Here is an 18,706-nt window from a genome sequence, read left to right on the forward strand (position 1 = left end):
ACCCTAAATTTGCTAAAGCAGGCTTAAACACACTTTAAAATGTTCTTTTCCCTAAAAGAAAGAAAAATGATCAAATACTCTTTCCCTCCAAGTGTTAAAAGTTCTGAGCAAAAGTGAAAGGAAGGTTGGGGCTAAAATAATTGTCCTCTTGTTAATGACCTCAATTAAAAAAAAAAAAACAACCCACAAGAGATTCTGATCTGATTTCATATACACATATTGAATATATTATATATGTATATGAAATTAATATAGACACGCACACGCAAGCACACACACAACTTGGGCATCAAAAGGAGGGGGGTCTGCTACTTCTTTATACATTCATAAATAGTGGTTGAAATCTCTATTCATGGAGGAGCTCTTGGAGGCAGTTTGGGGATTTGAAAATCTCAGGAACTTCACTGTCCAGCTTACAGATGACCTTGTATATGGCCTTCTTCCAGGAAGGATCAACATCTTTGCCTGCGATAATGGCATTGAAAAACTCTCGTAATGTGATCTGAGCCACTTCCAGGAATCTCTCTGGAACCTGCTGATACAAGGAGACAATGGCATTAATAAAAGTTTTCAGTTTCAAGTCTCTGGGTCTTCAAAGGAAACTGAGCTAAGTTCTTGCTTTCAAAAGGGAGCTTATATAGCACCTGCATTTTCTAAATGCGGCAGACCTCTATTCTCTTAGGCAAGCCTGTTATATATAGTACAATAGTAATAACTTTTCAAACATGTGTTAGCTAGCTTTGTAAAGTTGAACCATAGAATGTAGGTATTAAAATATGAACATCTGGGTTTAGAGAGTGCTGGATTTATAAGATATAATTAGCAGAGGAAGGGAACGGGAGGGGGAGACAACGGCTATTGCCTTGAAGGTCTGCAGGGTATTTTGCCCGCATATTTATGCATTTGTTTACTCTTTCTCCATGAGTATTCAAATGAGAATTTAGTGTGTGCTGGAAACAACATAGTCTCTTAATTTCTACAGTCAGCTCTGGTCCCAGCCAGAGCTGAAAGCCATCAAAGAAATAGGGCATCTATGAATGTTTTGCAGTTTTAAAAATGAGCACCTAATAAGCCATCCTCTAATGGCCTGCTTCATTGGTTGCTTTGTGTGTGTTGCTCCCATAACACTTCCTTGTACTCAGCCATTATGGTCCCCCTTCAACTCAAACATCTCAATAAAACCATATTAATACAATAGGGGACTCTGCACATGCTGTGACCACAGACCCAAGTTCTATTTGATCCATTAGGTTTCCAAATGGCAATCCAGTTCATTTGGTACAATGAAAATCATTGCACATGGGCATGCTGTTTCCCACATCTTCCATGACTATATATTTTGAGAAAGTTGTCCTTTTCATCAATATAATTTACTTTAATTAATTCCTTCTCATTAAATCTTTATTTATTAAAACAGTTTCAATACAATGCCAATTCAGGTCTACTTCATAAATACGGCCATCCATGTGAGCAACCATTCACGATGTACCTGTGGGGGCAGAGCTGCAAAATGTGCATAGCCGAGTGGCTTCTAGTCTTATTCCCAGGAGCATTCTCTCTAGAATTGCTCAGTACAGGTCCCAACCAAGTGTCAATAGCTGACAAAAGAAGGTGCACGTGTGAGCATGGGTATGTGTTCAGTGTGGGTATATGCAGTCTAGCATATAGCCTCCTAGAGCTTTCTGCTGACTTCTAGCATAACACATGAAGCTGCCTTATACTGAATCACACTATTGGTCCATCAACATCCGTATTGTCTACTCAGATTGGCAGCGGTTCTCCAGGGTCTCAGGTAGAGGTCTTTCACATCACCTACTGCCTGGTCCTTTTAACTAGAGATGCCAGGGATTCAATTTGGGACCTTTTGCAAACCAAGCAGATACTCTGCCACTGAGCCGCAGCCCCATTCTAGTCCCAGAAGCAGCCTCTCATTCACTTGTGGGCATCAAGTGACTATAATGAAGAATGAGTATGGCTCTTTCACTTACGATTGCAATTCCAGATCTGGCCGATGAATCTTCCTACTTTTTTCCTACTTCACTTAATGAACTATTCCTACCTTCTTACCCTGCACAGAAGGCCTGAAAATTATCCTACTCCTTGCTACAAAGCACTGTAAGCTTTCTCATGCAGTGAAGCAGATGACACACTAGTGATCTATTAGCCAGATTTTGCCATGAGACAGACATGTGATCACCTGCTGCTACAGTCAGTGGGAGTTACTTCCATGCACTAGAGGGTGGAATTTGGACCCAAACAGTAAGTGTCCTTTGCAAAAAGCATATTGACTCACATTGCTGAAACTTCTTAGTCAAAGGAGAGACTTTCAAAGAAGGGGGCGGGTCGGGGGCAATTCATTAGTAAAATTAAAATCGTTTTTCTTTTACTAATAGAGAATGCCCCAATAACGAAACTCTGAGCTTTACTTTTTCTTTTTTAGCCATTCGGTCTCCTGGTACTCCATCTAAATAATCTATAATGTTACTGTTTGAAGGGGCTTTGGTTACAGTTTGTTCAGTTACAGGATCCCTCCCTTGGAATGGGTAGCGCCAGCTATCGAATGGTACATTTTGTGGAAGTGATGTGTTTCCGGAAGGGTGAGAAATACTGGCTAAATATTATAGGAAGACAAACATTTGGCAAATTCAGTCAAATATTTTCCTGAGGAATTGGATTAGGTACCCCAAACAGATGTTTTTGCCCTCACATTTGTGCCACAGATAAGTCCAAAACAATTCCAAAATAGTTAATAAGAAAAGGCATAGGCAAGGGTGGTACACAGGGTTGCCATCCACTAGGTTCTAGCTGGAGATCTCCTGCTATTACAACTGATCTCCAGCTGACAGAGATCAGTTCACCTGGAGAAATGGCCGCTTTGGCAATTGGACTCTATGGCACTGAAGTCCCTCCTCTCCCCAAACCCCCCCTTCCCCAGGCTACGCCCCAAAAATCTCCCGCCGGTGGCAGTGAGGGACCTGGTAACCCTAGTGGTATATAAAGTCATGACAACATATGGTGCTGACTTGAATTGAGTCAGACCATCTTTTCATCCTGAGAGGTGGGGCTAGACAGGGCACCGTCCCAGCAACTGCCATTCTATCACTGACATCAGAAGAAGCACCTGGCTCCTTCCTGCTCTCAGGACATTAAGACCTCTCAGCCTGGGAGGAGGGGGCTCAAGTATTCACCCACCAATGGGGACTAACATATTGGGAAAGCGGGGGAGAAGAAATGTGGCAGTGATTTTTAAATAGTTTCTGCATCCTACATGAGAGCTCCAGTACAGGTATGATGACAGAGAAACTGTCTCGAAAAGCAAATTAGTACCCCCTCCCTTAAAAAGTAGGAAACTGGTCAGGCCAGCAGAGCCAGATAACAAATGGGTTAAGAGAATTCTAAAGGAAGAGAACTAAAAGTACAGACAAGCTCTGTTAATTCTTTGCAGGATATCTGTAGGAATATCCACTCCTCAGTTATTTTTCTCTGGTAGTGCAGTTGAAGAACAAGGGCAAATCAGAGGGAAAAACAGAGAAGGAAATAAGTTACCAAGGCTAAACAGCGCTTATCCAAGAATTCTTCAAGACCTTTCAACTAAAATGTATAATTCATCACCAATGCAGCCTTTTTTGCCAGAGGACTAGCCATTATAATATCCAGTAGTGATCTAGGAAATTATAGATCAGTCAGTCTAACCTAGGTAGATATCCTAGGTAGATAAGACTTATTAAACATGTCTTGTGTTCCCCACGTGTTTTGCCTGCATTTTCTGGATTCTGGCTAAAGCAGCATCCAGAAAACATGGGCAAAGTGCGTGGAAATGCGCAGGGAGAGCGAGGTGACCTCTGACGGTCGGGAAAGGCATGCATAATCAAAAGGAAGCTCTGAAGCAATCGGCAGGGTGACCACGAGGGTAACAGCCCTGCATAAATGGTCCTGGTGGGGACCTCCATTAGACACTCAGCACTGCCATACAGTGTCCAAGGTGCAAGAAAACATGGAAAATGTAGTTCTGTGGCTCCTGATATGCCTACTGGTATGTCAGGAGCTCCAAGATGACATGTTCCAAGGTTCCTTGAGTCCAAGATATTGCCAAAGTAGTGCCTATGTTCAAGTAAAGTCCCTGCCCCTGCCACCAGCAGAGATCAGATGCTTTGGGGGAATAGAAAAAGGGCCAAGAATAGGTAGACTTGCAGGCCCTGCCACATTCTCAAAGACATCAGCATGAATCCAGTGTAGGGTTGCCAACTGCCAGGTAGTAGCAGGAAATCTCCTGCTAATTCAACTGATCTCAACTGGCCGCTTTGGCAATTGAACTCTATGGCAATGAAGTCCCTCCCCTCCCCAAACCCTGCCCTCCTCAGGCTCCGCCCCCAAAATCTCCTGCCAGTTGAGAAGAGGGACCTGGCAACCCTAATCCAGTGGGGCCTTAACTTCAGAACGATACATTAGAGACACACATATACAATAACACGCTTTGCCTCAGAATGCTTTCTGGTAAGAAAATATTATGCTTCTTGTGAAGGAAAAAGAGAAACAGCTAAACTAAGTTATGAGAATGCAATTTCTAAATTATGCACTTTTTAAATACCTTTCTCCTGGAAGGAGACCCAAAGCATTTTTCATCTTTCTCTTCTTCTCCAACAACCCTGTGAGGTACGCGAGGCTGAACATGTGTGGCTAGCTTAAGATCACCCAGCAAGCTTCCATGGCAGAATGGGAATTCGGACTGGAGTCTCCCAGATTCCATCCACACCATCCTGGGTCTCAAATGTTGTTTTGAAAACAATGGGGCAGGGAGAGAGAACAAAGTGCTTTCCCCTGAGCCCATACTGAATAGGATTTGAAGATAACACCAAATGATTCAGGATGTGTGTTTCATAGAGCCCATTACCAACTGAGCCAAATTGAGAGCTCTAACAGTAACCCTATGCTGATGTTCAATTGTATAGGCTCCACACATGCAGATGGGCTCTTTTGCAGGAGTTTGGAAGAAACAGGTATACTCTCCTTTACTTGCATCAAGATAATTTCAGGTGGGAGGCTATGTTAGTCTATAGTAGTAAAACAAGACAGTTGTCCAGTAGCACCATAAAGACCAACAAAATTTTCCAGGGTATAAGCATTTGGGAGTCACTTCTGATACAAATAGAATGAAGGGCTGATGGAACTTCATTCTATTTGTGTTTAAAGATGTGAGCTTTGACTCAAAGCTTATACCTGGAAATTTTCTTTAAGGTGCTACTGGACTCAATTTTTTACCTTCTGCTTGCATCAAATAAATGTGCAACTGAATACTAGTACAGTATCTTTCTAAACTAGGCAAAGGGCTATTGACTGGCAGATGATGTGGAGTTGTGAGTTTAAACCTGAAACATGGAAGGCTATCTGCATTAATGAATTAGGAATAAAAGACATAGAGCATCACAGCTGAGCACAGGTGCAAAACATTCTCCTTTTACAATATTAAAAGGCCATTCATGCAAGGAAGATTTTGCAGCTTGCTGGATGCAGAGTTTTCTAAACCAAATTAAAAAAATTCCATGCATGGGTGCTCATTGCACCGAAGAAGCTCCAGGACTACCAGAAGTTAATTTCTGCAATGAAGAAATCACCAAAGTGTGCCCTGGAAAACTCTGGGAAACCTCTAGTTCATGCCTCTTACACTAAAAAGGAGCAAATAGCCATTGGTTAACAGTTAAAGAAAAGGGGCAGTCTTCTCAAAAATTACTGCTTTATTAGGTAAATGCTGCAGTTCTATACATGCAAAAATGTGTGAAGTAGCCCAACGATCCATAGCACGAATGCATGTTTCTCACCATAAAAAGGCAGATATGATAGTGCAGTAATGGTAGTGGTATAAGTGATAGACAGATCTTATTATTGCTATGGAAAGAGAGAAGGATAAAGCAACACTTTGATATTATTTAGGTCAAGTCTTTACAGGTAACTTGCAGAAGTGGGTTTATTCATAACCCACTTACCTGTAAATGTAAATACATATGTCTACTGAACTCCTCTAGGTTCTAAGAAAACACATTCAGTTTGAAAAGCTGCCCACACAATGTTTCCAGGGGTTTACAATATACTTCAACCATTCCTGTCCCAGTCTATTTTTATTGTCCACTCCTTGCTTCCTCATGCCAGGGGGCATGCTTATTCCTTTGTGTTGCATACTATCCTAATAGCCAGGGTTTAGTTTGAGCCAGGGCTCAAAGGAGCTTAGCTTTGTTTTCCATAACACAGAACCTTCTAGAATGAGAATAATAAAGGACCCTCTGAGCATGTGCAGAATGTTCCTCTCTCATACCACAGAATAGGTTCGACCATCCTCATTTCAACTAGGATTCTAGGGAATGGTTTCCAGGTCATATGGAATGACTTTCAGACTGTCTTTAGCCTTGGAGCCTCTCATTTTAGAAATTATACACTCTGCGTAGCTTAATGAAGCTCTCCTCCCCTTTTTCACAAAGGACACGTTTTCTTAAAAGAATGCATTCCAAAGCAAAGCGTCTAATTGTTGTGGCTGAATAGTTAGATTTTTCCAGGGAGCAATTATCCAGTCCACAGTGCTAGCTGTGTGCCTGGGGGTAGCTTTTCCCTGACCCTAAGTGATGATGACCTACTCAGTACATCTTTACACCTAATTGACTGAACATCTCTCCAGTAGAAACATCTGCAGAAAATGCCTCAGTGACAAATAAGAACCCCATCTAGATTTCTTTTTATAGACTCAACAACAATCTCTACTATGAACCCACAACATTTTCCAAGCATCAGGTGGCAGCAGTCAATCAAATAATAATACTTCACAATCATCAGGAGGAAAGACAATGCAGGGAAGGGGGAGACTAGGTGGTGGACTTCAGATTCAACTCACTGCTGTCTGAGAACAGAACAACATGTTGTTCCACACACTTGGTAAATCCTGAAGACAAATGGCTAGAAATATAGATAGGTCAACCCAGCAGCAGCTGTAAAGCTACGTGTAAAACCTGCTGATTACCTGGGGGAGTACTGTAAATCAAAGAAGGATTCATTTGTCCAAAATCTACTGTTAAGCTCCTGTAGCATTCATAGACAATTCTTGTTCACTCTCCCATATTCAAAACCTGTTTCACAATTGTCTTTTTCAGACATTATGTTCGGGGGTATCCAACAGTGTGCTATCCACAATCCTCCTGATATGCACGGTCACCATTTTGTCTGAATAGGGCACTGCATGTATTTTCCAGCTCCAGTGCAAGCTACACGAAGCCCTTTTTTTTTGAGGGTTTGCATTCACACATAACAAGTCTGGAAAATACACACAGTGCCTCACTCTGACAAAATTGCACCCACACATACCTGGAGGATTGGCGGAAGCATGTTTTTCTGGTAATGTGATTGGAGCCCCACAAATGTGACATATGAAATGACTATGGACAGCCTGCCTTAGTGTGAGAAGGATGGGTGAGGATTAGGTGGGAATAAGGTTGCCATCTTGGGGTTGGAAAATACCTGGAGATTTTGGGGGTGGAGCCTGGGGAGGGCAGGGTTTGGGGAGAGAAGAGCATGGAGGACAGTCTAAAGCAGCCATTTTCTCCAGGGAAAATGATCGTGATCATCTGGAGATCAATTGTAATAGCAGGAGATCTCCAGGTGCCACCTGGAGGTTGGCAACCCTAGGTAGGAAAAACCCATGTGACTGGGACCATTCACCCAGTTGCATGATCTAACACAAACTTCTTTGAAAGCACCATATAAGAGTCATACCTATAAAGCAATTCATAACTTGTTCTGATGAAAATATACCTGCCCCGTTCCAGTAGAGAGTGTGTGATAACATTTCTTGCATTATTGAACTGGCTGGGCATTTTGATGTATATCCTCATCTTATTGGGATTCCATATGTATTTTATGTTTATTTATTAAAATATGCATATCCTGCCTTTTGTTATGGCTTAAGATGGCTTACAAATCATAATTAAAAACAATTACAATTTAAAAGCAACAAACCGCCACTAAACACTTCCCTTAAAGAGACAGTTGCACCCCCCTCAAAATGGCCTTGCAGTACCTCTTAAAGGTGGTTCCCTCCTCCCCTCCTCAGAGAGCCCATTCCAAAGAATGGAGTAATAAAGGAGAAAGTACCTGGGCCCTACTAAACCAGCTGGATGAATTCTTTGGTGTAAGAGGCTAGTATGGCTAAGAGAATAAGCTGTGATCCAGGAGAATCCCTGGGTCAAATCTCACTTCTACTGTGAGCTCAGGCATCCTGCTGTGATGAGAGCTCTCCAGCCCATTTGCCCAGGCCCCCTGCTGCCACTTGGTAAGGGAACAGCAGACAAATTGGGATGAGTGTGGAAATTTTGTTGCTCTGATGGCACGGCGTCATTTCTGGCATAAACCCAGGGCAATGCTCTAGGATTCTACTGAAACTTTATGGTAAAAGCCTATGGTTTCAGTAGAATCCTAGAGTGTTGCACTGATGCAATCACTTCACTTCTGAGTTCACACCAGAAGTGCCATTGTGCCATTGGAGCTACGGCAATTTTACACAGCCCTGCCCCCCACTGTCTCCTGCCAGTTGCCAACACTGGCCTAGCAACCCTATGTCCTTAGGAAAGCCACTCTTCCTCAGCTACCCATCTGTAATATGGGGATAATACTGGCTGTTGTAAGGATAACAAGATAATATGTGTGAAGTGCTTTCAGCACTATATAAACATGTCTTTAGATTTGAATATCTACCTGGGGATAGCAGTTGTTACTAATTGTCCATCAGGGCCTTTGGCTTTAAAGCTCTTGTAATGACATTAATATTTCTGAAAGAGCTCTCTGGCCATGTGGCTACATATTCTGTTCATTACGGCAAGGCGGAAACCATGCTCATACTGACTCCTGCCTTCATCATCTTGTGCTACACACCCAGCCCACACAAAGAGGGAGCAGAAAGGTGCCTATAAAGCAAACAGCTTGAAATGACACACATGTAAACTAAACCTCGGACTGTTTTATCAGGTACAGCAAAACAGAGTTGGGATGAGACATTTTCACCTGATCTTTTGAATCTGAAGGCACATTCAGACTACAAATTTCCACCTCCTTTTCAACCCAACTTTTGGGTTGTACAGCATTGCAGTCTGAATTCTTCATCACCATCTTCACAAGGCTAGTTTTCCATATTTTAAAAAAAAACACCATGGGAAAACTATAATAACTATGCAGATCGGTCATAAGCTATTTAGTTTTGTTTCTCGGCTTGTTTCACCAGATGTAACATCTAGAAACTGCCACAGGGAAAAGTTCGCTTATACGTGTTGACCCCGCCCCCCACAAGTGAATATATTGCGCTACAAGGTATAAAGCACTTCCTCCAGTGGGTATGCTATTAAATGTAGGAAACTGTATTTTGTTGAAATCCTATGTGGGGGGGCAGAAAACATACCCAAAGCATACAGCCTATCTGAGATTTGAAGTCTATTGTTGAACGTGCAGACATTGTGGGCATGATCAAGGAGCACAACTGCACAATCAGTGCTGCTGAGAGCCACTAAATGACCGCCCCAACCTTCCCTCACACCAACCAGAACCAACTTACCGGTAATCATCATATGAAAACAAATCGCATGACCTGCTCGGCTCCATGGGGGGTTGAGCCCCCTCGTAATTTTATCACCCTAGTGTTCCCCTGGCGGTCCTGTGTTCACACGTAAACTGTATACATTTTTGAACATCTGCCCAGTCCTAACCTGCCTCAGTGGAGAACTATGATGAATTCAGAAAACAATGAACTGAAGTTACTCGTTTTCCTGTAACTTGGACTTTGAGACTCATTTGCCCAAAATGCAGGTACTGAGACCAGAGCAGTAGCTGTAAGAGGTAGGAATTAGAGGACGCTGGTCCATTGGCTACCATTCAGTCTTAGCTGGTGTCCGAGTGTTTTCTTGTTACTTCTGGGTTTTTTTCCCGCCTGTGCAGCAAAGACTTTACCCTCCCTTCTCTCCCCCCCTCTACCCCTCCTCCTCTTCCCAGTTGCTTTACCTTCAAGGATGATTTGTTTTATTAAACTGACTGTCCCCAGCCTCTGCAGTACATAATAAAAGCCTGACATAGCAGCCTGCCTGCCTTCTGTGTCCTGCAGATACTCATCATAAGTGTCAGGACATACCAAGGTTAGCGGTCACTGGAAGTGTGCTGGCTGGCTCGAGCTTTTGCCAAACACGCTTGGCAGCTGAATGAATGTCACAGAGAATAGAAGGGGAATTACAAAGGTTAGTGAGAAGACAGCCTCGCCCTCCCTTTCTTTTTTTCCTTTCTCCCCCCTTCTTCCTCCTCTTTTTCTCCTCCTCTTCCACAGACATGTGCACAGATTTTTCACACAGTCCTAAAAGAAACATCAGCTTATACAGAATAACCTATCAGCACTTAAAAAAAACTTTTCCATTGTCAAAAAATCAAACAAAGCTTTTTTTGAAGGGGGGGGAAGGAAAGGCTGCTGTTGTTATTTTTAGGCACCCATGCCTTAGCTTCATCCTCTCGCCATTGGGGACACAAGATGCTTCTGAGTTCATAATTTTAAAGCGAGGAACTTTTTTTTTAAAGACACACGCACCATTATTTAAAACAGTTTGTAAGTACATCTCACCACATGAATCTTGTGAATGTGGTCCCCCTTCCTCACACACATGATGATCTTTTATAGGGGCAATCAAATGGGAAATTCTGTAGCGTAACCTCTCCTGCAGAGAATGCAAACTATGGGAGAGAGAGAAAGAGGCACTGTGTTCCTGCACCACTCCAGTTTTGATGGAGCTTGCACAGGAGAACTTTCCACCTTAGAACTTCACCCACCGCCAGCATCACCTTTAAATTTTAATTGTGTCAGAGCTAGAAGGTAGGGAAAGCCAGGGTGATATGAAGATCGCGGTAGTGTCAAAACTGATCTCCTAGGGAATTGCATTTTGTTTTTTTTACTATAAAAGGGCAATAAAATGCTGACTGTACGAAGACAATGTCAAGGAGAAAAGGGTATTGGTATTTTGGATACTCTTGACTGCTCGCCTTGGAGAGAGAGTTATTCTTGTCACAAACCCTTTTGTCTGCATCTGCTGACTGCTTGCCTGTAGCCAGCAGCATACTTTAACTGTTTTGTCACCTCCTAACATCACACGCATCAGCTGTTGTGCTTTTGTTACGGGTATTGTCAAACTAATCCACTGTGGCTGTTCTAGTGTGCAGTAAATAAAACAGAAACTGCTTCTCAGACAATTCTGCATGAATATTTCAGATGGCTTTTACAACTCTGATTCACAAAATAAAAAAGCGCTCACACACATAACACACACAAAACTAGGCTCAGATGCCTTAAAGCTATTTGCATGTGGCCACTTCAATTGTTTTGGAATAGATAATAAAGAGCTGCTCTTTTCTGTGCTTACTTTTGCATGCAGCTCTTTGGTTTTTTTAAAAAATATATAAATGCTGATTAAGGCAAAGTTTAAGTTTCCTACAAAGTTGCTCAGACTGAGCTTCCCCAGTGTTAAATACAAATAAACTCGACAACACACCATTCTTCTTTTGTTTTTCAAATGGAAATAGTAACATGAAAATAAGATTCAGCTGGATTTAGAAAGCACTGAATTTAACACTGTTTTAAACATGTTTTCTATAAAATGTATATGCACAAATAGTATACCCTGCCATGTTTGGGCTGCTTCACCAGAACTGGAGAATTCTTTCTCCTTGGTGACATCTCCAAACCCAACACTTTTTTCAAGAAACATGGGGGAGTAACAAGGGTACCCATTTGTTTTCCCCTACAGAGCAAATAACAGCGGGGGGGGGGGAGAGTTTACATTGCAAAACGGCATGGGGTTTCAAAGAGAAGAAATGGTTAACGTCCTGCTCTCCCAGTGCTACAGCCCAGATCACATTGAAGACTGTGTGGCTGCCATTATACTTCTTCAACCATGCAATGTTTGTTCAGTAGGGTTGCCAGCTAGGGTTACCAGTCGCCAGGTATTAGCTGGAGATCTCCTGCTATTACAACTGATATCCAGCTGATAGAGATCAGTTCACCTGGAGAAAATGGTCGTTTTGGCAATTGGACTCTATGGCACTGAAGTCCCTCCCCTCCCCAAACCCCATCCTCCTCAGGCTCTGCCCCAAAAACCTCCCGCGGGTGGCGAAGAGGGACCTGGCAACCCTATTGCCAGCTCTGGGTTAGAAAATACCTGGAGATTCTGGGGGTAGAGTCTGGGGGGGGGGAGTGGGGTTTTAGGAGGGGAGAAACCTCAGCAGGGTATAATGCCATAGATTCCACCCTCCAAAGCAGCCATTTTCCTTCAGGGAACTGATTTTGATCATCTGGAGATGAAGTGCAATAGTGGGAAATCCCCAGGTGGTACCTGGAAGTTGGCAACCCTATGGGGGAGGGGAGAGCCTCAGAAGGGTATAATGCCACAGAGCTCACCCTCCAAAGCAGCCATTTTCTCCAAGGGACCTGATCTGTTGTCTGGGGATCAGTTGCAATACCACAAGATCTCTAGGCCCCACCTGGAACGGAGGCTGGCAGCCCTAGTTAACAAGATATCCTGCTGCTTTGTCCAGTTTAGCCCTTCCGTCACAAGAACTACTGAGCCAAGAATTTCTGATTTCTAGCAATTCCATTTTGAATGCAGGGAAAAATTGAATTTCCCAAACCAGCAACACTTGCTGGGGCCACTTAGATTTGAGATGGCTTCGCGGTTTCCCAAGGAAACTATGGTTCCTAAGACAGGCACATTTATACAGCATTTCCAGAGAATCTGATATACACATGCATACATCACCGCACTAATCCTTAACAAGAACAGTATAATGTAGGTTAGAATTATTGTATCAAAATTATTGGTTCATGAGGCAACTAGTTTATGTATGGCAGACGCAAGATGTCTTTCTGGTTCACCACTCATTCTCTTGGTACACTAGCATCCGTGCGGGGGTTCTTCTCTACCACAAACTATTAGGCTGCCTTAGGAGTGGACCTGCCATTTAAATTCAATGAAAGTTCCTGGTAGGCCACTGTCCTGGAGGGCTGCTGGTGGCAAGGAACAAGCAGAGCCAAGGTCCAGTAACCCTGCTAGCCTGACAAGAGCCAGTCAGCTCAGACACTTCTGTGGTGACAACAATTGGCATCAGCTATCCAATTGCCAATACAATGGGCAAGTGAACAAACATTCTTTGTGCTTGCAGCAGGGTCTGAACTGAATGGTGTGCCTTTGAGCTTCGGGCCACATGGCCTGCTGGGCGGTTTTAACTTCTCAGACTGTCCCTGCTACCTGTACACCCTGTGATCAAGCTAAGTAACAAAACAGAAGCCTGGATGCCGAAAAGGAAAAGAAGCAAACAACTGAAGTACTCTACCGAGCATTCATTCACCCTTGTGTGCACATGATTCTTCTAAACAAACTCTCCTGTCCCTGCTGTTTGTTAAGTAAATATTGATCAAGGAGAGATATATCTCCTGATGACCAGGACACAAGCTGGGGACTTGTACTACAGAGAGAGTGGACTTAAACAGATAAACTCGGAAGCTCCAGTAAACCCTCACACTGAGCGGTAGGTGAAGAGGCTAGATAAAGCCTCATTTTCCCTTGCAAGTTGTATAATGACTTTTTCAGTGACCATCTTTGAAAGAGAGATTTTTTCCTGCTTATAAGTCATTTATGGAATGGTCCTGCAGGGCACGTGGCCTGGATATACCAACAGCCTGCCCTGAATTCATAAACCCGTTAAATTGAAGTACTCAGGTTTAAGCTGATTTAGGCTGTAGGATCAATTCAGCTTAAAATCAAGTTTGCCCATTTAATTGGTTTGTGAATCAGACTCATACTGGATTGTCCGTTTCTCATTTTTCCCCTAGTGAAATGATTATGGTTTCCTGAGCATAAGAATCAGTGTTGATGGTCTCTCCACGTATGTGTAGCCACTCGAAAATCTGCATAGCAGGAAGAGATGAATTAAAATCCTTGAACTTCACATACCTGATAATCTCTCTATTATCCAATTGAAATTTGTGTGACTTTCATGTAGCTGCATGACAACATGACAACAACATTCTATATAGATGGAACTTCCTTTATCCAAGCGCCATAGGATGGGGATTAGCCCCATTGTCTGCACATTGCTGTAGTTTTCCATTCACAATGCAGAAGGACCCCTTGACCACACTTTAAGTGAAAGTATTCATCACGGTTCACACTTGCAGCAAGTTATTTTAAATTAAATTCCTTTTTAAAAAAAATCCATCCTACTAATCTTGAGGTGGCTTATTGAAATGAAGTTTGGCAAAAGTGTTGTGATGATGCACAATGGAAGTTGTTGCACAGTACCATGGAAATGCCACCCATGTAGCTGTTGACACAAGTCACTATGCAGTGGAGAAACCAGGCGCCCGACTCTACCCCAGGTTTATCAGTTTTAAGGCTGACTGGAAACTGCTCTCCTAATCTTAGATGTTTTCCTGACAGTGACAGGCTTATGTGGTTTCCCCATTGCGGCTATTGCTGCCCAACACAGCACACTGGCAATGGAGCTTCTACATGGCAAGTTTCCCCACACTCTTCCTGCCCCAGTCCTCTGGCAGCAGCCATCCCCTCCCTCCCCTGGCTGCTCCACCAGGGCAAATCGGCAAGTGAATATTGTTATATCAATTTAACGATACAACAATATGTATGTCAAATTCTCTGAATTCCCAGTTTTCATTAAACAAAGGTAAATCTCTAGCCTCTTTTGATACAGAGGTATGCCTTTCCCCTGATATCTGGGCAACAAGGAGTTAGAGACTTTTTTTAATGAAAGCTGGAAATTCAGAGAAACTGCTATGCACAGATTATTATATTTTTATATCAATATTCAATTGTCATTTTTAAAGCCCCCAGTGGCACAGGGGAAAAAAGTCCACTAAAGGGACAGGGATAGAGAAAATGGCTGCTGAGTGGGGTGAGGCTGGGAAGATCCGGACTTTCCCACTTACATGGCAACCATCTAGGCTTGCTGCTATCTTTCCCAAAACTTCACAGCAAAGCAGGTTTGAGAAAGATCAGAGAAAAGGCAGGGAAACCCTGGGAGGTACATTAATGTACCATTATGCTGCCGAGGGGCAGGAGGGGAAAAAAGCTTCCCAACAGCATCAAAACAGGGGCAAATAACCCATATGGAAACAGCCTTACTTTTGGTCCCCACCCCCCCCCTGCTTTCCCTCAAAATGGGTCTGTTTTTTCAATTTACATTTAGTAGCCCACATAAGCTTCCCTGAACTCCTTCAGACAGAAAAGTAAAGATATGTCAGCCTAAAACTGGGGAGTCCAAGATTTAAATTCCCCTTCAGCCACACAGCTCAGTGGGTGGTCTTGGGCCAGTCACTCTCAGCCTGATCTCCTTCCCAAGGTTTAAGGATAAAATAGAGAAAGGGAAAGCCATATATGCCATCTGAGTTCCTAGAAAGAAGGGCAAGATGAAACTGTAATCAATAGATGGCTTGGTGTAGTGGTTAAGTGCATGGTGTAGTGGTTGAGAGGTAGTTTGGAGTGGTGGACTCTGATCTGGAGAACTGGGCTTGATTCCCCGCTCCTCCATATGAGGCGGACACTAATCTGGTGTTTCCCCACTCCTCCACATGAAGCCAGCTGGGTGACCTTGGGCTAGTCACAGCTCTCTCAGCCCCATCTACCTCACAGGGTGTCAGTTGTCGGGAGGGGAAGGGAAAGTGATTGCAAGCCAGTTTGATTCTTTCTTAAATGGTAGAGAAAGTTGGCATATAAAAAAACTCTTCTTCTTCCCCCCGACTACCGGTGGGGGATGGGGTGGGGGCAGGGTTGCCAGATCCAGGTTGGGAAACTCCTAGAGCTTTTGAGATGGAGCCTGGGGAGGACAGGGAACTTGGTGGGGTACAATGCCATAGAGTCCACCCTCCAAACATCCATTTTCTCCAGGGGAACTGATCTCTGTAGTCTGGAGATGAGGTGTAATTCCGAGGGATTCCCAGGTCCCACCTGGAGGCTGGCATCCCTACTTGTGAAGGAGATTAGACAAGAGTCATTGATAAACCTATCAGCCATGACAGCTAACTGGAACCTCCGCATTCAAAGGCAAGAAGTCTCTGAATGGCAAATGGTAGGGACAAACTGGAAAACTTTCACAATCATTTCCTGCTTATCAGTTTCCTGGAAACATGTGGCTGTACACTCTTGGAATGTGAAAGCTGGACCACATGGACCTTTGGTCTGATCTAGAACAGCCTTCATATGATTTAAAGCTCTCTGAATGCTTGCCAATGTCAACATATTCCTTACACTTACTTCTCTATCCACTGGATCTGAACCATATTTATGTGTAATTCCAGCTTTTAAATACATTCTCTAGTATCCTTAAATGAACACAAGAGTTCTTCCAAATGAGCTCAGTAAAGTGGTACTGAACAAGATGAGATTTAGAAACTATACATACTTTGGGTTGGATCCCCAGTTGCTCTTCCACTTGGTTACTTCCGCTGCTAATCCCCCTTCCTGCTACAGACCTTTCCACTTCACAGCCCCACACACTGTGCGTCCCCTGATCCCAAGAAACAGAATTCTGCAGGACTCAATGGGCTGCAGAGGGAGTGGGAGGCAGGAAAATCCCATTCCATGAGCTTCACTTTATTAATATGCTACTCTGGATCCAACCCTATATGTTTAGACATATCAAGACACAATGCAACAGCTTTTGCATTGTTATCAACAGACAACTTGTGTACTACTAAAGTTTCCTTACAAACAACTGGGACAGATCACAATTTCCCCTTCCTAACATGCTCTACCTATATGCTAGTTAGCCGATATTTAGCCTATAATTCTACAGGCTAATTTCTAATTTCTACAGGCAAATTTCTAGAGCTCTGTTTGCTCTACTGCATCTAGAGGATTTCGAAGCAAAGTATACTGCTGGAGTCCGAGGCTGTGTCCCATTACTAATGTACTCAGAGTAAACACACTTGTAGGAAACAGCTACAGTTCAAGGCTAGCCTTTTTTAAAAAACCTCTAAATGTTTCATCAGTCTTAGCACAAGAACTAACAGCAATAACATTCTGTCTCATATTTTCCCAAGCTTCAAAAAGAACAATGCCCCACTGAGTAAAATTCAGTAGCATTCTGTAAACATTAATTTAAGGAAATCAATAATCCCTGTGAGCTAAAGGCATATTACAAGATAAACTGTCCAGAGGGCTAGTTGGTCAAACAGATTTTAGTTTTCTCGGCAAGATAAAGATGGTTTCAAAATGGGACTAACGTGTCGCAACCAAGGTTTGAAAGCTATGTGGCCTTCTAACCGTCTGCTTGTTCTTACTACAAAGCTGGACAAACATACTTTAACTATGATAAGGCCAGGCCCGGCTTGGTGTAGTTTAACAATTTTATATAGGAGCAGAATTGTTAGACTGGGAGGCTTCTCAGAGCTTCCATAAATAAACAACAGTAAGATCCACACTACTAAAGATGTCTGGGAAGAAAATAAGCCCTTCTTTCTTTATCCTTCTAAAGATGTCCACTACCTCAAGACGTTAAAATTACAGTAAGGGGTCCTCTTTTCTTTGTAACAGCAAGAGAATATGGATGTAAACCATCTTTATTCTTGTCAATATGGCGGACATGTTCTCTTGCTAAAAACAAACAAACTCAGATCTCTTGTGGATTTGAGCTCAGAGGTCTCTAGTTGGTAGAAGCTGTTCACGTTGCAAAGCTGAACCATTCAAGGTCAGGTCACTGGAAGGTAAACAGGCTTTAGGGGAGGGAGGCTGGCCCTGGCAGTCTTCTCCTTGAATGCTGCAATGGGAATTCCTCTTAACACAGATAAAGGTGCATTGGAACAGCGGAACCGAGGACTTCTGCAGTGGAAACAGAAGCCCGGGCATAAAGAACTGCTTTGCTTTTGTAGCGTTCCAAGGTAAAATTGCTTCCCTGCCCAAAAAATGTACTAGCACACATTTTTAAATGGCAAACTGTTTTGTACCCCCTCATTGAATGGGGTGGCAGAACAGGTACTATAAATGTTATAAATAAAGCAAGAGAGCTTTGTCATCCAAAACTAAAGATTTCACACATTCACGTGTACCGTTTAATCTATTGTTTTCTTCACTTCCTTCTTTAGACAGCAGTTCCTAAGACCACAAGTTTCAGTGGAGGAACCACTACGGAAAAGCTGCTTAATTCTTTCCTGTCTTCCCTTTTCCCATTCACAACCAACCTTCAAAAGTTCCTTTTACCCTGCAGGTTTCTTTTTCTTGCCCTGTACCATTGGTCTGCTGAAATTTACATGAGAACAAAAGGGAAGCCCCACTGGATAGGGTTGCCAACTGCCAGGTAGTAGTAGTAGATCTCCTGTTAATTCAACGGATCTCCAGCCGATAGAGATCAGTTCATCTGGAGAAAAATGGCCACTTTGGCAATTGAACTCTATGGCATTGAAGTCACTCCCCCCAAGCCCCACCCTCCTCAGGCTCCGCCCCCAAAAATCTTCCGCCGGTGGCGAAGAGGGACCTGGCAACCCTACCACTGGAAAAGACCAGAAAGGTCCATGTAGTCCCGCAACAGCCTCTCTCTACCATTCTCTCTACCCCCTAGAACAGTAATTCAGAGCCATACAGCCTTTGAACATGGACTCTTTATTTAGCCATCATGACCAGTAGCTATGGATAGATAATTT

General features: G+C 43.1%; 1 protein-coding gene across 1 annotated transcript in view; it reads right to left on the reverse strand.

Annotated features, from left to right (window-relative positions):
- Nucleotides 1–206: 206 nt before the first annotated feature.
- Nucleotides 207–18,706, reverse strand: part of PROX1 (prospero homeobox 1) — a 65,443-nt gene continuing 46,943 nt past the window's right edge. The window contains exon 5 of the mRNA XM_056853073.1: nucleotides 207–532. Coding sequence (XP_056709051.1) covers nucleotides 347–532 — 186 coding nt within the window. The 3' untranslated portion in view covers nucleotides 207–346. The remainder of the gene's footprint in view (nucleotides 533–18,706) is intronic.

The sequence above is a fragment of the Euleptes europaea genome, chromosome 7 (genome assembly GCF_029931775.1).
Source record: "Euleptes europaea isolate rEulEur1 chromosome 7, rEulEur1.hap1, whole genome shotgun sequence".
Classification (NCBI taxonomy): domain Eukaryota; kingdom Metazoa; phylum Chordata; class Lepidosauria; order Squamata; family Sphaerodactylidae; genus Euleptes; species Euleptes europaea.